Source organism: Lonchura striata, chromosome 2 (assembly GCF_050655825.1).
Source record: "Lonchura striata isolate lonStrDom1 chromosome 2, ASM5065582v1, whole genome shotgun sequence".
Taxonomy (NCBI): domain Eukaryota; kingdom Metazoa; phylum Chordata; class Aves; order Passeriformes; family Estrildidae; genus Lonchura; species Lonchura striata.
The window spans coordinates 52,989,225-53,008,165 of record NC_140704.1 but is presented as its reverse complement, the minus strand read 5'-3'; the positions used below and the strand labels follow the sequence as shown (position 1 = coordinate 53,008,165).

At 40.1% G+C, this 18,941-nt stretch overlaps 1 protein-coding gene across 10 annotated transcripts in view; it reads right to left on the bottom strand.

The window, feature by feature from the left end:
* GLI3 (GLI family zinc finger 3) overlaps positions 1 to 18,941 on the bottom strand; it is a 204,638-nt gene that overhangs the window by 86,944 nt on the left and 98,753 nt on the right. For all 10 annotated transcript variants that reach the window (XM_077786302.2, XM_021531961.4, XM_021531964.4 and 7 more), the window contains one exon: positions 6,818 to 6,923. In XM_077786302.2, coding sequence (XP_077642428.2) covers positions 6,818 to 6,923 — 106 coding nt within the window. The remainder of the gene's footprint in view (positions 1 to 6,817; positions 6,924 to 18,941) is intronic.

Sequence of the window (18,941 nt, the reverse complement as noted above, 5' to 3'; positions counted from 1 at the left end):
CAGCAGGATGCCCTGTGCGTTGTTGCTGCTCTGGAGTGCCGAAGAGAGGTGATCAGCCAGCTGCCAGCCACTGGAAGCATGTCTTGCTCATTAGGGCTGGGGGTTGCTGCCACTTGAGTGCTTTTCTCAACATGAAAAAAAACCCAAAAAACATAAACTAAAGATTTGGGGGAACTTTCTACTAAGGATTTTCAACAAAAAAAACCATTACATTTTACAAGTTCTTCCTTCTACATTAAAAATCTCACCAAAATTTTCCTCTAATTTTAATTGCTTCAACTTCCCCAGACAGCCCGAAATCAAGCTGGGTGTATAAAAAGAACAAAGAGCCTCTGTTAACGCAATATTTATCTACTGCTATTGTTTCTCCTTTATAAATCTGTAGTTCCTTGGCATTACAATTAGCTACTCCAGAGAAAATGATTATGTCACAAAGTATTATCCACCACAGAAACAGATGAATGATGTGAACCAAATGTAATCTGGTGCACTTAGAAGCAATTCTCTTGACTTTCATGTAAATGTGCTGGCTTAAAACAGGGATGGATTTTAGCAGTGAATCCTTATTTGATCTAAAACTTATTTTTCAGCAGAAATTAAATATGATAGTTTTTCCTTAATACTGTTTTTTCCTAGACAGAGATCAAGTCAGTGAGAAATACAGAAGAGTTGAATTGGTTGTGCAGTAACTTCAGATTGCAGTTTACCTTAACAAATGAATGTAACAATTTATGTAAAACAGCTACATCAAAAATATTTAATTATTTTTATCCACATCTTAACCTACATTTTTTTCCTTTAAAAGATAGCTCAGAATCAAAAAATTTAAGAGAAACACCCTTTTTTCCTGCAATTGAATGGATGCCACTACTAATTTCCTTTCCAAACTTCTTGCACTTTCTGAAGCTACTCTGCAAGCATTACAAAGCTGACGAAGAAGAATTTATGATCCGCAAATCTTAAGGTAAATACCACCAAATAAGAATGAACAGCTGAACAAAACACTGATTCACTATTTTAAATGATGCAAAACTATACACTGAATGAGATACCACAGATTTAGCCTAGACAGAAGCTTCTTATTCCCAAGATTTGTAAAAAGTCTGGCACTGAAAGAAAACTATCTAGTGAAGTTTATGAGTAGGCCTCTGGCCCTGCTATTTTACTTCCCTGAATAATCACTAAGAAAAGAGGGATATACGCTGCTTGCAGAGCCTACAACACCTATATCTGTGGCACATAACAAATTCTGTATAACCTTAACGAGTCACCAGACCATGCTGATTCCTTCTCAGAGACTTGCTATAAAAATCCTCCAGGCTATTAGCAGTTGCTTATTCTGCATGCTGCACTTCACTTCCAGAGACAAATCTCTTAAGGTGTTTCACATTTAATACAAGATTTCTTCCTGTTTAAAGAAAATACTTTCATGGATGATTTTGGGAAGCTGTAGCTACAGTCATCATTTAATGTCCCAAGAGCTTCCCAGTCTTTCTTCTTTGATGACTCCTGGTTAAACCATAAAACCAATTCCAAGTCTCAAAGTAATTAAAGCCAATTCAATGAGTCATGTTTTTCATGCTGGGTGGGGCTCTCCTTCCCACTGTGAAAGGATCAATGAATGCTCTGACAAGCTGACAAGCTCCTTGCCAAGTCCACATCTTAGAGGTACACTGAGGTAAAGCAGCAGGTAAAAGATTTAAGAGGTTTAAACACTCAGATTTAAAGAAAAAAATTGGAGCTTAGAAATGAAAATGAAAAGAAAAATCGTAATGTCAGTGACAAGGCTGGGAAAACATAAGCATCATAGCAAATGTGTGGCTAGCATTTTCTCTGATAATCAAGGATATGCTTTAATCTTCTCACATTTGGGCATCCCCTGTTTTGCTGCATGGTCCATAATCATATAATAGTGAAAGCTGAGTGTCTGGGCCTGACTTTGCTTTTCTTTGCATCCTTGTGTAACTGATGTGTGTATAAACAATATATGAAATAACATATCTAAAAATCAGACTCCTTTTTTATCAACTTGGAGCTGACTGCAAGCAAAACACTTGCTCTGGTTTAGTACCAGAGCATTGAGAAATTTCAAAATATCTGTTCAAGGCATTCATGTTAGGCATATGCATGGTTATCTGCACATGCATCATTTCAGGGCATAAGAGCTAGTCTCAATCAACAGTCAGGAAAAAAAAAAGGAGCTTGGAATGTTGTTGATCCTAGGAAGCTAAAATACACCAGCTGTACCATGCAACTTCCTCCTGGCAAAGGCATTCTCCCTCAACTGTAAGCATATGGGTAGCACCTTCCCTTAGATTTACCTGCTCCCTCTTCTTTATATGTAGTCCAGAGCTAAGGCAAAAAGGGATGGCAGAAAGAGATGGAGACTAAACGGATGAATATTTTCGAACATGCATGATGCATCTTGTAATGCACTCAGCCCTGAAATGTTAGCTTTCCACTAGCCTCCTGCAACACATGCATTTGGTGCATTTAGCATTCCAAGATGTACACAAGCCACTTCCCCAGAGACATCCCTGATATTGTCACCTGACTGTTGTCTCCTGCCTCATCTCTGCAGGAGGGTGTTCCCTCCACAACCACAGTAACAGCACCTGAAGGTATCAGGATAGGTCACCTTCAAAGGCTGTCCAATTCAACCTTGAAATGAAGGATAGTGGGAAAAATCTACTGATGCAACTTGGTTGAAGCCTGGGAATGAATGAATGGCTAAGAACAGTAGCTTCCTAAATCACTGTATTTAAATCCATCTGTAGAATTTTACCTATGTCTTATAAGCTTTTTTAAAATTAATAAATAAAAACTCTCGTCCTGGCTAAGGCAAATTTTAAAATTTGTGGGACTATAAAGTTGTTTACACTTGCACTGTCATAAAAATAGACAAGACATCCTTTTTCTTCTTCTTCTGTCCACTGCTAATAACTCTCATTCCAAACAAAGGCATCAAGCAAGAGGAAGAGTTAGCCAATAACAAATTTGGAATTTGGATCTTGAAGAAAAATAGCATACTCATGGTATTAATTTCAAATAAACACCTTCATTAGTGGCCTGATTTTGAATCACTGCACATCAACCAGAGAAGCTATCACACTCTAATGAATGACCTAGAAGATGTCAAGGGCCAAAACACAGATAAGCTTCAGCTCTTTCTTTAATACCATACTTTAGAAATCAATTTCAGAAATTAGGAAAGAGCTGGACAAAAACAACAAAGTAGAACAAAGAAGGGAATGCAATTACTAAAACCATGCTTCTTTTGGTTTGTTTTAATCATATGGTAGTTATCACATAATTTAACCCCTTAGTTCAATGTAAAGCATCAAAACTCAATTACAGTTTACTGGATTTTTTTAAACTGCATTTGAGAAAACAAAATAATAAAAGAAAACACAAGCCCCAGCCTCAGTTTTGCCATTCATCCCTTGCTGCTGAAGAAAAACTCAAGTTTCATACATCTTCTGGAAGTATTAACCAGAGGTGTACTGTAGAAATTCCAAGATAGCTACACAGTCCTAGCAGGTTTTGGTAACACAAAGTGACACATTTTAGTACATATTCATAAGGGTTGGGGGTTATTATTGGACTGTAATTGCAGTTGTTCTAACACGTAATAAGCCATGGCTGGAAAAACAAAGGCAGGTTAATTTGTGATTTCCTCTACTCATTCAGAGGCAAATTAAGTGTCAAACAGCTAATACAGAACATATTTCATTTTATGAGATTTTAATTTAATTCTGCACCATATCGTTGATGCCTTAATGTAGGGTGGTTTATCTAAGAGGAAGAGCAATTTATAAACCTCTTTCAATTGAAATCTTTAATGATAGGATACGATAGCATAATTACAGCAATGCCTGCTAGTCCTACTATACATAAGCATCTGTCAGCAATTCCATCATAAACATAAACCCTTATTTTAAGGGTTTATAACTCAAATTATAAAATTTGGCTCTAGGCTGAAATTTGAGATGCAACAGTTCTGACCATCAGCAATTGAACTATAAGAATTATATATATATATATATATATATATGCATATACCTTTTTAGACCTGAAAGTACGTAAAAGCTTTGTAACATCTTTAAAATTCCTGCTTTCTTTTTTCTTTTTCACTTGGCCAGTGTTCAAAATTTTGTGCAGATACTGTAGGTACCATGTAGACAAGGCCCTCCTCACATATTTTCTTCACTGGTATTATACCTAAACTAATTCCATTAAGTCTTGACAAATTCTGGAACTTATTTCAAGGAGCTTGGATAACTAAAATCATGCCTCTTTTAAAATTTTATTTTTAATATATATTACATACACACATTTGAGAGTAGTACAAAGCTGAGGAGAAAACCATTTGTACAATGAAGTAATTGTTGAAGCTGTAGGTAAACATTTGCTTCCTGACACTGGTTTCTTGCCATTTTCTCTCAGAATTTTCAAATATCTTCTTCTTCTTTTTTTTTTTTTATTTTTTTTTTTAGATGGGTACTGGGGCAGCAGTTCAAGTAATGGCTCCAAATGATCCCAGGTGATCCTAAGTGCTATTAACACCCAGCTCTGTAAAACTTGCAAGAAAAGCACTGGGTGCCTACCTCACATGTATATACGTTAATATATTTTCCTGAAAATTGCGAAAACATGACAAACTATAACATCTACAAAGCTGTTGAAGTCTAAATGCCTTCTTTTAAATTTGCTTAATTGCCTATTTATATTTAATTACACCAACCACAAAACCTGCAAGGGTCCGCTACAGCTCATCATTCCAATGGGTGACATAAACCAAATGAGCAAAAGAATCAACAGGAGTTAATGGGGGAAAAAGACCAGTATAAAGGCAATTTTGAGTCTAAACCTTGGGCTGATATCCGAGTATATTTCTAAAGCAGCTGCCTGCAGTCATTGCATCTGGCTAAGACCTTGCCTCTGCAGGGCCCAGCTGAATACTTAATCAGGGAGCAGGGGTGCGCAGCACACAGCAGGGCACCTTTCTGTGGAAAAGGCATGATTTTGGGGCCAGAGGGGACTACCTCTTAATGACAAACCAGGTATGAAAGAGACACTTCCAACATCTTTTGGGGCTCTTACAGAATCTTGGCACTGAGAGCCATGTAGACTGCTAGTCCTAATTTCCCACTGTCACCCAAAGCAAGTAACAGTGACCTACCCACCCAAAAGCCCTGCTGCAGGCTTGGGTGCCATGCTGAGGACTGGGTTCATGGGACTGAGGCTCCAGGGAGGGCCCAGCTCAGCAGATGCAGTCAGGTAGGGTCCCACATGGCACGGACTTCCAGAAGCCCCTTCCAAACTCGTAGGCAGAACTTGTGTCTCGGATTATGGTCCTCTGCTGATGCAGGTTAAAACTCCCTACCCCATCTGCCCAACACAAAGAAAAAGACAAATTCCCCACTAGCTTTAGAGTGAGCAGGATGATCTCCCCCAACTCCCAAAAACATTTATCCATGCAGAATATTGACTGCAATGGCAAGTCTAGGATGACCCTGTAATGACTGTCTGAGCCTGCCACCTTCAGCTTACAACAGTATTTAGCAACAAATTTAAGCATGTATTTGAGTGTACTTTATTATATGGTAGATCGTGGTGTAAATGGTGATCTATCTGAGGAACCCTGAGGAATAAATCACAAATTTCTGTGTTCTCTCTTTCTATAAATACCCACTTTTCCTCTAATGCCCAAGAAGACTGCAACACAGATTTATTACTTACCTCCAGGCAAATTTGCTCTGAAATTACAATTCAGTAATAGAAGACTGACCCAAAAAAAACTGTTAGTAAAATATTGTGTGTGTACTTGGGCATGTAGTTAGGATTGTTAATATCAATTAATTCTGCTCGCAGAGGAGGACTTGTTTTAAAACAACTTCATTTTTCTTCTGCATATATGTAATTACACAGCTGTAACTAATAGCCATAGAAAAGCAATCTGCCATCTAAACAACTAGCATTATTCTTCAAAGTATTACTTGTGCTTTTCTTCTTGTATTTTCTCAGTGTGAGAGGTGATTAGTAGATATGATTAAATGTATACATCAAGCCTTTTAGTGAAGTACCAAGCCCTGCTTTTCGGCTCAATTTTAAATGGTATTTAGCAGGTTTCTGGACACATCTACTGGTTTATTCTGGAATGCTGATACCCGTCTCCCCATATGGAATAAGATAAAATTTATTTCTACAGTATTTCACCACTACCACCCTTTTCTAATGCATGTTATCACTGGTATTCATTTCTTTTATCTTTGTGTAAACCATGTGCTCTATCACATTTGCCATTTTGTTTGGGTGACATTCCCATCAATCAACCGATTGCCTATATGTGCACACAACAGGGACTAAGTAAATTTACCAAAAATTTCATTAGGCTTCATAGCAGTCACTAGGGAAAAAACCAACCTAATGGTTGTTTTGTAAACAAACCTTTGGCATGAAAGGAAATTTTAGCTATGAAGAATACCAAGCCTAATACAGATTAAATACATGCTTATCTGCCTGTATTTTACAGGACTCAGCACTTTTTAATTTAGCCTTTATAGAATGACATAATACAGAATAAATGTCAGCAAAAGACATAGGTAACCTTTGCCAGCTACCTATTATAACTGGAATTCCTCAAGCACCAGCATGGGTTTTGCTTGAGAACAGATAACCTCAATGCTTTCCAAAAGTAAATCTCGAACTCTGGCAAGACTGAAAAAGTGCTTCAGGTACATGGTTTCCAGCATTGCAAAGGTTCATGTATTTGTCCATTTCTTTCATGAAGCAAGGGGGAACACTGAATACTCACACATGTAGAGGAGGAATGGGAGATGGTTCGTAATGGTAGCGTCCCTCATGATGTCTTGCATCAATTGGTACAGGAGGGTGGAATGCCGGAAAAAGGTGAGGAGGATCTGAAAAAACAAGCAAGGTTCCCAGATCTGAGTATCTCTAATGATTCTTTAAAAACAACATTTATAAAGACAGAACAGATATTGAAAAGCATGTGTTAAGAGCACTATGACTTAGGGGTCACAATCTCCTTCCATGGTGCTATCAGTCAGGTCTGTCTGAGAGGAGAAATTGGCCCACAGTGTTTGCATGAATATGTATTTACTAATTTTAATATTCTCTTTTTATAGCTTAAATGGAAAGGGGCATAAAAAAAGTCTTTAATAAATAATTATGTGCCCATATGCGAAGCACCAGATCAAAAGGACCATCATGACTCTCATAAACATCCCTGATTTATTTATTTTGTATTAAAACAAGAAAAAAAAATCATCCCAGGAAAAAAAGCCTAAGCAGAGAATACAAAGCAATGAAATAGTGTATCCTCAGAGATGTACACACAGTCCTACAACAGAAAGCCAAACTGAAGTGACATGCTGAGAAATGTAAGTAAAACTGGATTAAATCAGGCAACGATGTTCGAAGACAAATGTGACTGGGAAAGGCCATATTGGAGATGTTTAACTGCACCACACCAATGGCTGAACCTGGAGGAATGTATGTGAGGACAGAGGGACTCCTTTCATACCCAGCTCTTAAAAAGTGAAGGTGCTTTCTTTGTCCCCATGACTGGAGACCCAGGGATTCACGGCTGCAGCAAGCTCCCCTGCTCTATGTTCTCCATGGCTTTCACAGGATGGGAGATTTTGCAGCTGTCAGAACTCCTGTTCCCTGCTGTTTCCTGAGAGCCTTGGTGATAGGCTGACAAAAGGGCAAATGAGCCCCTGACACCCCCCATGGGCTGTGTCCTGAGGAGTCAGGTACCAGCCCACCCTCCCCATGGCTTCTGCAACTGGATTGCCCCCCAGCTTCGAGGGGTAGAGTTCTCACAGAGCACAGCTCTCCTCACCACACACCACTGTGATCTGTGTGCCTCAAAATGTTACACGCTGCTCACCACTGCCTCCCAAACAGTCACAATTCCAACAAAATGTTAAGCACCTCCAGCAGCATGAAACAAATTGATCCTGCACAATCATTACTCAATTACCACTTTGGGTGATGTCATGTGTTTATCTGTCACCAAAGGCTGAGAAGTACAGACATTAGGTCATGTCATGGATTTACTAAAATGCTTCTAGAAAAAAGGGGAACTTCAAATGTGTACTGGTAATAAAACTAATTCTACTCCAGTTTTACCCACCAGCTCTTGAAAGTATCTTTTCTTTGTATTTCCCGCCTTTCCTATTCATCAAAATGTAAACCTCCTCTTAGATTATATTATTTGTTAAAGCAGTTCCCTGGTCTCAACTAGAGATGGTTAAAAAAAAAAAATCATGTTTTAAAAGGTTGGGTTGCCTTATTATTGCATTTTGAAGTGCAGGAAGAATGAGAGGAACAAATCTCATTCCCCTGAGGGAATACACACAGGGGATGAAGGGGAAATAATTTCTGAGGAAATATTCCCAGTATTTCAAGAAAGCCTGGAAACATCTGACACAGACCGTCCAATTGCAAAGCTTGATTTTGTGAAAGGACACCAGCATGTGACTAGCCACAGCACATTTTAGCCATTAACTGATTTAGGCATCATAAATGAAAAATAATTGTGGCTTATGATGTAAGCTGGGAGCTCAATTTCACAGGATTCTTAATTCTGGTTCTGCTGCATCAACTGGATCTTGGCATGCAATCTGTTATGAGCTTCACTCCCCATGCCAAGCATTCATGGTCTTCAACGGAGGTAAAAAAAATGGGTCACAGATGATCAGGAACACACTGTCATTGTCTGAGTAGAGGAAGCTTGTTTCCACCTCCTGAAACAAATTCCCCAGCAGACACCAAGGCAAAGGGGAAAAGGGACATGGGAAGTGTGTTTTAGCACATCTCCCAGCCTGCCCTGTTCCCTGCTGAACTGGTATTTGACTACAGCAGCATAAGCCAAAGGGAGGAGGTTTGAAAGCAGATGTCTAGCATTTTGCAGTATAAAGTCTGCCACCATTTTTTCAGCAAAAAAGGAAGTCACTCACACCCTCATAAATGCACAGGCAAATCCTTCTCTGCCCTATGTGTCTCCTTCACAGAGTGAGTCTAGAGAGCACAGGTAAGACCAAAGATATTTTGCTACCTGTATGCATGTCAGACAGGATGTGGTTCATCTGGCCAAAACATGAAATCCCACTGAGGATGCCAAGCCTCCTCACTGTCCCACCCTCACTCAGCCTGAGAGCCTATCCATTAAAAGCAGTTCTAGTAATGTAGTAAAACACCATTTGACCGTCCTCAATGGCTAATTTACTTTCCACTGAGAAATGGAAACTTAGTATTAAACAACCCAAAAAAAGGTATTTTTCTCTGTGGGGCTTATGCAGTGCAGTTCATCAACAAGTTTTATTTATTCATGGGCTATAAATCTCCAAGAACATCTTTTTGAGTCCTCTCACATTAAGCGCCCTTGTATATCTTGGTTGCATCTTGTTTGTAGTTTCCATCTGGGAAACAGCCGTACTCCATCATGGCACAGGGAGCTGTCTCTGTCAGCCCTGAACCGTCCGGAGTAGAGCTGCATATCAAACCCCAACATAATTATCCATCTCACAGTTTATTATTTACAGATGAGCAATACAGCTGGTGAACATCGTAACTCAAGTGTATGTGTAATAAGTTACTACACTGTAGCCATCTCTTGTTGCAGCCCTTAAGAAAAACCGCATGATGACTTACCCAAAGTCAGGCTAAAACTGCTGAAGCAGAATAAAGTGCCACTAAACCTGGCTACCTCCTATTTATCATACAATTTCCTGACTGATGGTTCCACAAACCAGCTGCTAAGTGCTGTGTACTCTACTGTCAGCAGACTAACATGCTAAATGGGAGACAGGGAGAATAATGTACAGAAGTACAGAACTGGTGGAGTCAATTTTACAGATGGAAATCAAATCCTGCATGTTGGGTCAGCCCTCGGCACTAAAGTAGCTGGTAAAGGGCCCAAGACCACTCCACTTTGAAAGGCATTGAATATTTATATGGAAAGACTCTGAGATCAGAGAGCTGCCAAAGCACCCATCGTCCAGGGCTTCACTTGGAATTCACTTGAAACGGCATAAAATGTAATTGGTTGATGTGTATTTATATGGAAATAGATAGATAATAAGAAGTTCACAAAGCAGTAACTGAGGCTGTACCCAATTTCACATGGACTTTTCATATCCAACCCAGTGACTATTACATTAAAGGCACCATCAAGATATTAATGGCACATGCTGCTACAATTGTTGATACTATAGGTAGGTAAAAACTGAGTGAGGCTAGTATTGAATTGAATTGAATCTGAATCTACCTGACTCATGGTAATCTGCGCAAGATGCTTTACCTATCTAGAAAACCAGGGGAAAAACTCAGTGTCAAAGGCAGGATAGCTGCTCTGGCTATGTTTTCATTAAGTCTTTTAAACTGTGAGGAAAAAAACTCACCTCCAGCAAAGAGAAATTCCTCTCACCAAAACAAATCAACAAAATCTAACTTCCTATTCTGCTACGGAAATTACTTATTACCTTTTTAAAAATTCTGGCTAAGATGCAAACTTGCACGGAGTATGCCAGGCAGTTTTATTACAAACATCCAAATGCAATTTTGAATTCCTGGGCCAATGGCATCTTTGCAGAGACTGATGTAAGTGTACAGTACATGGACAGATGCTGGCTGTGTATTTGCAGCCTTCAGCTCCAACTCACTAGAAGTACCTAAATTCTACTGTTTTCAAGAATTTTTAAGGACATGCCAAAGCACTGGAAATATATTTGAAGACATTGCTCACACATTGCTGAGATTGGTAGCTATTGCTGCCTTCAGAATTCTCTGCTGCCTAGTACTGTAAGCTTCCTCCAGAAGTTCTCCTGTGTGCTGCACAGCTAGCAGGGTCTCCTTAAAACAAAATGGGAGACACAACTGCCTGTAATGCTACAAACTCATCAATTTTATCACTAAGAGGTTTTCTGGAAAATATGTCAATTTTTGCTGACTTTCTGTTGTGTAAAACCTGCTTCCTTATTTCTCCTTCAAGAATCATTCTTACCTTCTGAAAGAAGTGAATAGGATCATCTCTCTCCAATTACAATCATTCCCATACAGGAAAAAAGAAGAGGCCTACTCTTGTTCTCTGAAAGTCGACAACCTAAGTCTCTGCTGCAGCATCAAGAGAAAAAAAAGAGAAAAAAACTGGGAGAAAGGACAGGCATGTATGATCCTTGATGCTGAACAGCAAACCTGAATTGAAGTCTGATGAGATGTAATTCACAGCAAGACTTGTTGGAAAGGGGGATGATGCCAGCTGGCTCAAAGGTGCTGTGCAAAACCCTGAGACAAAGGCAGAAGGGTTAGCTTGCTATGAAGCTTGCTGAAGTTCATGGTAACTTTTCTGTACACTCCGTAGTCTCTCAAATGTGTCTTTCTTGGGGGATCACTACATTTGGAAAGGTCGGCTGTGATGGTGATACTAGTAAAACACTCTGCCCTCAGCTAGCTGACTTGCTGAAGCACCTTGTGATTCCTGCCAAACGCTTGAGAGAGACGGCTGCTGAAATGACAGCCTGCATTTTTCAGCACATCAAGAAAACATTTGCTACCGTATGTGGTGAACCCTAATGTAATAACTGTACAAGATGCCTGCACTGGCTTGAACTCACCCAGTGTGGCCCTGATGTCCACACCTGTGTCATGAGGTTTGGGCCAAGAAAACAGAGGTCCCAAGCCCAACACAGGAAGCCCTCATTATGCTTCAGCACATTTGTCCTTAGGACAATCAGCTCACCAAATTACATGTCAGAGCTCAGCCAGGTGCAAACTTCTATCTGAGATATAACCTCACTTGAGGTGAAATCTCCTTCCTGTTGAAATCCATTACAGTCTTGATGCTGAACAACAGTACCAAGCTTTCACACCAGATGTAACAGATACAGTATGATGCAAAATATAGCCTCCCTGCTAATGTATTTTCAATATGCAGAACAGTTTTGAAGAGTTTGCCAGCAAATTTCTACACTTCCTTTGGTTCACAAGCTGATCGCCAGATGAGAATTTTCTAATATTCAGCTTTGCAGAGTCCCTAAGGGCACCACTGTTTCTTCATGTACATTTGCTTCAACTGATCTGAACTTAATGGTATTGCCAGGTCTCATGGCAAGAATTAGGTTCTTAGTTGCCAAGCAAAGATCTTATTTTGGATTTCTGTTTAATTACAGCTTGCATTAGGGCTCAATAAGAGCACATGTTGCCTCTGAGGGTTTTTTTAGTTCTCTCCCAATAAGGGTTGATTTATGTTTTCTACGTCTGCTTATACAGAGGCTTTAATCAGGAAGAAAAAATGACTGAGCCACAGCTACATGTTAATGCACGCACTTAACTCTGTGCACTTTGAAGAGTTTCCCTATGGTGACTGGGCTGCTGCTTCAAGCATAGTTGGTTGCCATCTGAAGGACTGCTTGTTTGCAGGCTGATCCACTGCCATACTACAGCCAGTTATCTCAGGATGCCTTCCCGTTTGTCTGTGTGTGCGTGCACACACACACTTCCAATGTGGCAACAGTCTCATTGACATGGATGCAGCTAAGTCACCATCTGATTTCACTGAGAAGGGGATTCTAAATAGGAAAAAGGAAAAGACAGGGCAAACCTGGAAAAAAAGTCAAGTAAGTGTGTAAAGCCAAGGAACAGAAATTGAGGAAAATAACTTAAGGGGCAAGTCCTCTCCATTCCAGTAGCTCTAAATGTTAATTGTGATAACATATAGTAGATGTAACACATTCAGAGAATAGCAAATTTTCCACTGGCTCACTTCCCTTCCATGTATCTGTGTGTATTAATGATCATCAAACTTCCCCTTTCTACCCTCTGCTGGTGCTCACAGAGCCTGATCTTAAAACTAAACCACAGGAGTTCCAGGCCAAGCCTCACAAACCAGAGCAAAGCTCCAGCTCTTCTTATGGCTGAAAAATAATTTCTATCTTTGCAAAAACAAAAAGTAAGACTTTGGCACTTCTTAGGTTCCTTTCATCCATTTTAATACTTTAAATACATTTTAATACAGTAAAGTACATCTAAACACCTTGTGGGAACATGTTTTATTGTTAGCAGTGCCACAACAACCATTATGCCAAACACTTGAGGGAGGAGCAGTTCTTGTGCTGGAATAAAGGTTGCTGGAACTGGTTTCATCAGCTGGCAACTGAGAGGTGTTTTAATATGCCAGATTTGCTGCAGGTATTGGCTAAATAACTGCTGGATTGATTTCAGTTTGAACACTTTATTATTCTTTCCAGTCAATGCAACTCTTCCGTCTAAGGAGCAGGACTGCCTTCTGGAATACTAACTAAACTTTCTCAAGTCCATTCAGCAGTCTCCAGTGCTTACTGCCATTTGCCCATCCGGAAATAAAGAGAAAAAATAAAAAAAAGAAAAAGAAAAAAATGTAGTAAGACAGACTCTCAGAGTAATAAATATATTACATGATGTACAAAACACCTTGAACAGAACAGCCTCCAATTCTTTCAGAACATAATTTACGATTCATCACAGCCCAGTGATTTGCAAATTACTGTTTCCACTGGGATGGATGCACTGGTAAGTGAAGAAATAACTTCTTTGCTGCCCTGATCAAACAGCCATGAACTTGCCTGGTGAGTGGGGTGGGAAACGCACTGCTGCCCCACAACCCTTTTGGGACATACTTTTTAGAAGAGGGAAACCTAGTCACTCCATCAGCCCAGTTTGCCCAAAAACAGCAGATTGGTGGAAATGAATCAGGAATATCCTGCCTTCCACCCAGGAAACACTGGCTGTTTCATCCTATAAGCAACTTTAAAAACCTTTCATGAAGAGGAGCACAACTGCATACATCTAGCACCTGTACATTGGCCCATGGTCTCAAGATAAGATGACAAGGCTCACCATCCCATTACTTAGAGGTATAATTGTTTCATCTAACACAGCTGGTTCTTGGTACAGCACAGCTCATGTTTTTCATAACCTCTGGATCACATGCAGCATTTCTTAAAAAACTTAATAATGTGGTTTCTGCAAGAAAATGACAAATTGCCCACTGCCAGGAAGCTGACAAAAGAGATCCCTCCCTCTTCTACCTCCAAAGGACGTGCAGTAATAAAATAATTCAGCTTCTATTCTGCAGCAGTTGCCACTTTGCTGTTCCTGCCCCTAACTTCTCATGCCACCATGTGTCAGGGCAGCCTTCACCACTTCAAAATGTATCCCTAAAAATTATGAAAACCAAAATGAGCAATCATGTTTAACTCTCAAGAATCACAGACAAGTGGTTTTACCCAGCTGCTCTGGAATGCTTCCCACCTTTTATTATACATGTGTATGAAGGATCACATCCTCAACATTTCCTCCTCTGCAAGCAGCAAGTAATTAGATCCATAACCACAATATATGAAAAAATAATATGTACCTATCTACCTCATCATATCCATTTCTGTAGCACACTACAAATTCCAGTGGTTGAGGGTGAGCTACAAAGTGAAAACTGAGGAAATTAAAAGATTACAAACAAAATAAATCCTGATCCACACTGCTGAGAACTCAAGAAATCGCACAGCAAGGCTTTCAACTCCAAAGAATTTCTAAACAGAAGTTTAATGTGGACTTCCTGAAAAGTAGGAAGGAGGTGCTGCCACAGATCAGCTTGGTTATTCCCTAAGGTTCAACACAGTTCAAAGAATGCATCTGAATGTCCTGATATCAGCTGGACACATTAACTTAGCAATGACAAATATCTGTAATATGCAAAGGTAAATGTGGCTAAGGAAAGGCAACAGAAATCTAGAACCTGGCAGGAGGGGGTACTCGTATTGCTGCTGATTTGATGTGGGAACAAATGAAGACAATTTAGGTAATTCCACAAGTTTTGGTGACATTCTTAGACATTCGTAAGCAGCTATGACTCAGTCTGCAAACATTATTTGTTTAAACGATGGATTGGAGACTTGTCTGCTTTTCTGTGTAGCAGAATCAAGTTTAAAAGCTACTTAAAAGGCCAAACCTCAAACAGCTGGGTATCAGTATAGCACAGGGAAAATAACTGTAGCTAAACAGATTTTCAGCAGCTGAAGGTCTGGACCACAGTATAAAAGACTAGGAAATAGGTTATACTTAGCAGCTTTGGTGAGTATTTTATGGCATTATAGGAATTAGAAAGGAAAATGTATAATTACATCAATTATGTCTATTTTCAGATATTAAAACTCCACAGATTCTATGGGATGCACAATCAGATAAACACTCTGAGAGATTTCTTTTCCCTCTTGTTCAACCTGATTTTTAAAAATTTCATCCAAACATTCATAACTACTTAGCTTCTCTCTGTATCCTTAGCACTCTCCTTCTGAGGTGTTTACATTCTTCAAGTTCTTGCAGATGAGCAGATAGTTCTAACATGTACTGTCAGGCAACCTGATAATGTACATTTATTGCAACCTTTAAGCTCTCTGTCCATATTCTAAATTAATCACAGTGATTTGTTTCTTCTTTCTGTGTTTCTTTCAGGTTGGGTTGTCATCCCTGCACTCTTAGACATTAGGTTTTCATGTAGGCTGACATGGTTTAGGAGGAGGCAGCCTTAGAAATTTATAATAGAAATAACCTGTTTCTGAAAATTTCCCTTTCTAGCAGGGATATATATTTCTCACACACAGTCTCAAAAACCATTATCTTTCATTTTTCCACCATGAGATAGTGTATTCATTGTGTGGCAGTGACCTTACCTACCATTTCTAGGGGACTGCTGGTGAAACAGGAACTGCTCAAGTGAAATAAAGTCAGCACAAACTGATTATTGGTTATTACTTCTTGACATTTCCAAATACTTGACTTTAAGCTGTTTTCTCCCTCCATGTTCTCTCACTTTCCCTCAGCTTCTTAGAGAGTTCTTCCTCTGTATTTCATTTTCATGCTGGTTACTTTTAGTTTCAGATCATTACTGAAGATGGAAAGCACAGTGAGTTCCCTTAATTTGTCCTATTGACATTTATTCTGTGTGCTCACACAGCCTATTTTTGAGATGCCATATTGTCAATATTCCAATCAATCTTAGTTACTTTTACAAGCCAAAATTTGAGGAAAATATTTTTAACAAAAAGGGCCATAGTTAAATTATGTAACTTCCCTGAGCTTCAGCCTGGTCACTGTTAACAGAGAAACCCTTTCTGAGACACTCTAAACCTCTTCAGTGAAAAAGCCCAATAAAGAACTAAAATGACAGTATTTTGTTAATTCACATTATTTCTTCTAAAAATAGTGATTCAATTGCCTGAAACTGCTTGTTCTTTTACTAATCTCTCTTGGTTTTTGTTCATTACTTTTTATTAAGCTCATTTTTCTTTACAGACAACTTCTCTGTTTCCCACTACCAAAACACAGGATGACAGTATCAGCTTTAGATAGAATGACACTTTTTTTTTTTTTTTGTTAGAACTTTTGTTAGGATTTAGGATTCCCTAATTCCTCACCAAAGGGCATTCTCTCTATGGAAGAAGGGAAAGTATGGGAGTTCTTCATAAAGTCTTATCAGCACTTCCATCCTCTCTCTTATTATAGTGGCAGAATCTGATGTACACTTCTCTTGCTTTGGAAACCAAGTGCTGCTTACCCAAAGTGGCCAACCCTTTAATCAATCAATTAAAGCTGGCACCGCTGCTGAAAAACAGGAAGAAGGGCACGTATGTCTGAGCACACTTATTTAAAAGCACAAATCAAAATGGACAACCTCAGCCTAATTAATACTAAAGGTCCTCAAGCCCTTTAAGGACAGCCTTGAGTCAGTAGTGTCCACATCAGAGGTGCAGAGCAGGGGCACACAGCTGCAGAACCAGCTGCACCATCATCTCTTGAGGTCTTCTGCCTGCACTGTGTCCTCCTGACACCAGTACCATTGTCAGGACTTGTGGGTAGGTCCAGCTTCACCAGTGAGGAAAAACACTCCCACTAATGAGAGAAAAGGAAAAATGGAAGAACAAAGACCCGAGCAGGCAGAAGCATAAAAATGTAGAAGTGGGAAAAGCAGCCCATGGCATTAGCAAAGATTTTTCTGCATAGCAACAACACAAAGTCTTCAGAGGGCTTGAGAAGCCCTTTACATCACCTGTCTACAGTGCCTACCACAATGGACCCCAGCCTTCTGGCACCACCATGGGTGAGTATAACAGTATAGCTTTCCAGCCTCTAGTCCAGGAGAACCAGGAAAGAAAGGTACAGAATCTGCCTGTGCACAGCCATGTTCTTCAGCTTGGTGACTGAGGGACAAGACAGGAGAAAATGTAGAATTAGGAGGAACACAAACCCACGAATATGAGAGAAGAGGGAAAGAACTGCTCTTCTACCCACCCAAACAGGTAAGGAAACACTAAAGGGGATGCTGCTTTTCATTCCTTACATCCTAGAGGAGAAGCCAGGGGTGCTACAAGGAGACAAAAGGCACCAGAAGAGAAGAAAGACAGCCAAATGATGTTGAGGCACATCATTCCCTGCCACACAGCCAAGTGACACAGGAGGCTATGGATACAGAAGGTCTGAATGGCCTCAAGGGGAAAGTCACAGAAAAGAAGTCTGGTAAAGATATGAAAGTGTTGAAACCATAGAACCAAGGGAATTCCTCAACTTAAAATTCTGTGAAACTGACAGAGGACTAAAAGGAGAGGAGAGTCGTCTGTGAAGTTCTTACATTAACCCCATGGCATCTGCTTTTGGTCATTTTTTGGAAAGGACACCAGGCATGCCAATACAGTCCCTCATGTTCTGCGCACTCCTGGCATGTTCCCCAAGGCAAAGTCCTTTCTCTGACACTCAGCCAGCACATCACCAAGGGCAGTAGCAGCACTGCAGGATTTCAGCTCTGTGCAAAAATCACGAAGACACCCCCAGTCTGTAAAACCTCATATTTTGTCTGTATGTTTGCATGTTACACTGCATAAAAGAGGTGGTGGTAAAAGTAACTTAAGATGTCCGTCTCCTGTCCACTGAGACACAATCCTCTCTTCCACATTTCTGTGTGGAATTCAGATGCAATCAAGTTATAAGAAAACAGGGGACTTCATTTACACTTCAGCAGAAGAAGAGAAGACAAGTTTTCTTCAGTCCCACCCGCTGGCAATCTTGGACCTTTTCCAATGCATTAAGCATCAGTTTCCCGCCAGTGAAGTGTTTGATGCTCTACTAAATGGAGTAGCAGTGAGAGAGGTATAGTAACCCTCCATATGGAAAAGCCATTTGACACAAAGGTTGGAGGTCAAAAGTTTAAATGTTCATGACAGAGACCACAACAGTCCTTTTCTGGTCAATAACATCAAAGGATTTGCCAGTTCTTAATGCTACTATTGTCGCTTGTTTGGATCCTATTGAAAGTCTAGCATATTTATTGCACTCCAGGAGCATAAGGACTTTTTGTTTGTTTTAATCTCTATGCCGAATCCAAGGAGTCTGAAGTGTTGTGACTCCCCTTGCTTCCAAGGAGAATGAGCAGAGAAACAATGCCAGAGGATGTGGCATTGTAGTCCCAACCAACTTGGTGCTTTCTTCCCCGCCAAAAAATAGAAATGAGGGATGGAAACATATGGTCTCTATTGGACAGGGCTGGAAATCTCTGCTCCTGAAGTCCCCTCATGCTCGGTTTTAATTGTTCTGTGCAATGACAGGGGGTGAAAAGTACTCCCCACCGTCAAGGTCTGTTTTGCCAGTCATTGTTGAGAAACGCTGTGCTGCAGCCGACCGGCGCTCCCATTAGGCACAACCGTGGCAGAGCCAAGAGCAGCAGTGAGGTTCTCTGAGACAAACTGAAATGCCTTAACCACAGAGAGTTTCACTTCACCCAGCCCTCCTTTGCTCTCTGAACTTCTGCTTGCGGTTAGGCAGGAACTTACTACCAGGGCTCTGCAGAGCATGTTCCAGGCATTGTATTGCCATCAATACCTCGT